This window comes from Pseudoliparis swirei, chromosome 20 (genome assembly GCF_029220125.1).
Source record: "Pseudoliparis swirei isolate HS2019 ecotype Mariana Trench chromosome 20, NWPU_hadal_v1, whole genome shotgun sequence".
NCBI classification, from domain to species: Eukaryota; Metazoa; Chordata; class Actinopteri; order Perciformes; family Liparidae; genus Pseudoliparis; species Pseudoliparis swirei.
Window position 1 is genome coordinate 21,794,088 of NC_079407.1, and position 2,289 is coordinate 21,796,376.

Genomic DNA, 2,289 nt, shown 5'->3' on the forward strand with positions numbered 1-2,289 from the left:
TCACACGTATGTGCGATGGAACAAGCTGCTAGACTTCACACAGTCTGCTTCCTTGCACCGCTGGAGATGGAAGTGTGTCTGCTTTCATCATTGTTATTATTGCTTGTTGCATTGTAATTAGTTTTGCTAAAACCATTACGGCTTTTAATATCATTATTATTCTACTATATCGACTGTTGCTGTTCATTTTGTTAATCGTAACGTTTTCACCATGCCTGCTACTCTCATTATGTAAATAGTGTCTGTCATGTGCTTTGAATGTGTTGTAACTCTGTCATGTTATTTATTTTGTACACATGACATCTATTGTACTTCTGTTGATCCTCCTCTGTTGCTCTCCTAAAGGTTGCTTCCTTTTCTCTCCCCATTAAAATAATTTTTCGGGGAATTTTTCCTTGAACCGTTTGAGGTCCCGGGACAGAGGATGTTGGAGCTATTCAAAATGAATTAAATTAAAGAACAACAGCCTTTAGGCCTCAGAGTGCTGTTGGTGTGATTGACAGGTCACATTCTGTGGTACCAGGCAGTACAAATCTTCACTGATCCGATCATTTAGAGTCCTCACTAAAAGTAGAGATTAAAAAATATATATTTAAATCACAAAACGACACATTATTTTCCTTTGGAAGTCATGAAGTGGTGACAAACTAACTGTAGATGTCAAAAAAAACATGATGTATGAAAAGGCTACTCTTTTCAACCTGACATCCTACATGTCACACAGACGTCACCTTGTCCTTTGCTGCAAAGAACATTTTTCACAAATGTGTAATCTCCAATGAAATCCGTTAGTTCCAGAAGAAATTAAAAAAGATAATTTGATATCTTAATCTGTAAAGTAACCATTAACTAGTATTATAGTTACTCTTAGTGAGAAATATAATGGAATAGAAGTACAAACATTAAATATATATCTCAAAATGTTAACAGCACTTGAATACATGTTCTTAGTTACTTTGACCACTTGATTGATTCATCGTTTCTCTTCCCTTGTAAACATACATTGGTCTTTCCTAATTAGTAAGGCCTGTGCAGCTGTGAGATCTACACCTGTGCAAAGCGATCAAGCTAACGAGTCAGTGGGAGGAGCCACTGCCTATTTCAGCCTGCAGTGGCCGTGCTGGAGGAATCTGCATCCCCAGTTCTGTGTCTGCAACAATGGGCTCCAGCCAGCTTCTTGTGTTGGGCGTTGTGCTCGTGTGCGTCAGCTTCAGTGCTGCTAGATTCCTCAGAACCAGAGCACCAAACTACCTGGGAGTTGGAGTTGAGCGGGCAGCAGCAGCACCTGAGAGAGGGCCCTCCAGGAAGTCTACTCAACAAGCCGCCATGTTCCGGGCTCAGCAGATCCAGCCGGTGGACGACTCTCTGTCCTGGAGGTTTCCAGAAGATCCAGTGGATTCGGTGAAGGTGTCCCCTGTGAACTTTGAACTGCGGAAACCAGAGGCTGGCAACCGCGTGGCTGTGCGGTGTGGGGAAAGCAGGATCCAGGTGGAAGTGAGCCAGGACTTGCTGGGCCTTGGCAAGCTGATCGACCCAGAGGACATCACACTCGGTGGCTGTTCCCCTACTGAGATCGACGACTGGGCTCATGTGCTGGTCTTTGAATACGAGCTGCACGACTGTGGCAGCCAACGAGTGGTGAGGGTTTTGCTCTTTAAATGCATTGCTGTTGTACTTTCAGTGGAATGTTACTCAGTAGTTCTCTCTTTCTTAGATGACTGAGGATTACTTAATTTATGCCTTTACACTGATCTACGAGCCCAAAGTGTCTGACGGGAGTCACATCACGAGGAGCCAGAGTGCCGTCATCGGAGTCGAGTGCCACTACACGAGATGATGACCGGCTGCAACGACGCCCTTGAGTTTACTGTGTAGACGTTGACTGTCAAAGCAAACTACAATAAACTTTTTAATGTCTCAGACCACTGGTTTACTCGGCTCTATTCCTGAAACCCGACGAGACACCCAGCCTCTGATGCTCCATGGGCTCTGCCGTCACAAGCTACGTAGGCAGACGGTGTCATAATGAGTCATCTGTATTCATGAGTGCATTGATCCACTAGGATTAAGGTAGTTGAGCAAACATCCTAACATCTATGATTTCCTGGGGCAGTAATGTTCCGTTTCCATTGACTGCTCTGATGTCAGACGGTACCATTGTAAATATACTGCACGTCATTTCTTATTTACTCAGTAACATTTACAATTCTAAGAAGAACTCATACATTTGTGTCCTGCAAATATCAATAAAAAAATCATGTAAGTCTGATTTATTTTCTTGATCTTGGA

The 2,289-nt window shown here is 43.3% G+C and overlaps 1 protein-coding gene across 1 annotated transcript; it reads left to right on the forward strand.

Moving 5' to 3' along the window:
• The first annotated feature begins 1,158 nt into the window (after positions 1–1,158).
• Positions 1,159–1,923, forward strand: LOC130211309 (zona pellucida sperm-binding protein 3-like). Its single transcript, XM_056442048.1, has 2 exons — positions 1,159–1,638; positions 1,715–1,923. The coding sequence occupies exons 1-2, from the start codon at positions 1,159–1,161 to the stop codon at positions 1,835–1,837; spliced, it is 603 nt and encodes a 200-aa protein (XP_056298023.1). The 3' UTR covers positions 1,838–1,923.
• Positions 1,924–2,289: the final 366 nt, after the last annotated feature.

Excerpts from the sequence above, each read along its gene's own strand:
- LOC130211309 (XM_056442048.1), top strand. The coding sequence starts at position 1,159 with ATGGGCTCCAGCCAGCTTCTTGTGTTGGGCGTTGTGCTCGTGTGCGTC. Across the intron at positions 1,639-1,714 it reads ACTGTGGCAGCCAACGAGTG|ATGACTGAGGATTACTTAAT; the intron begins GTGAGGGTTTTG and ends TCTCTTTCTTAG.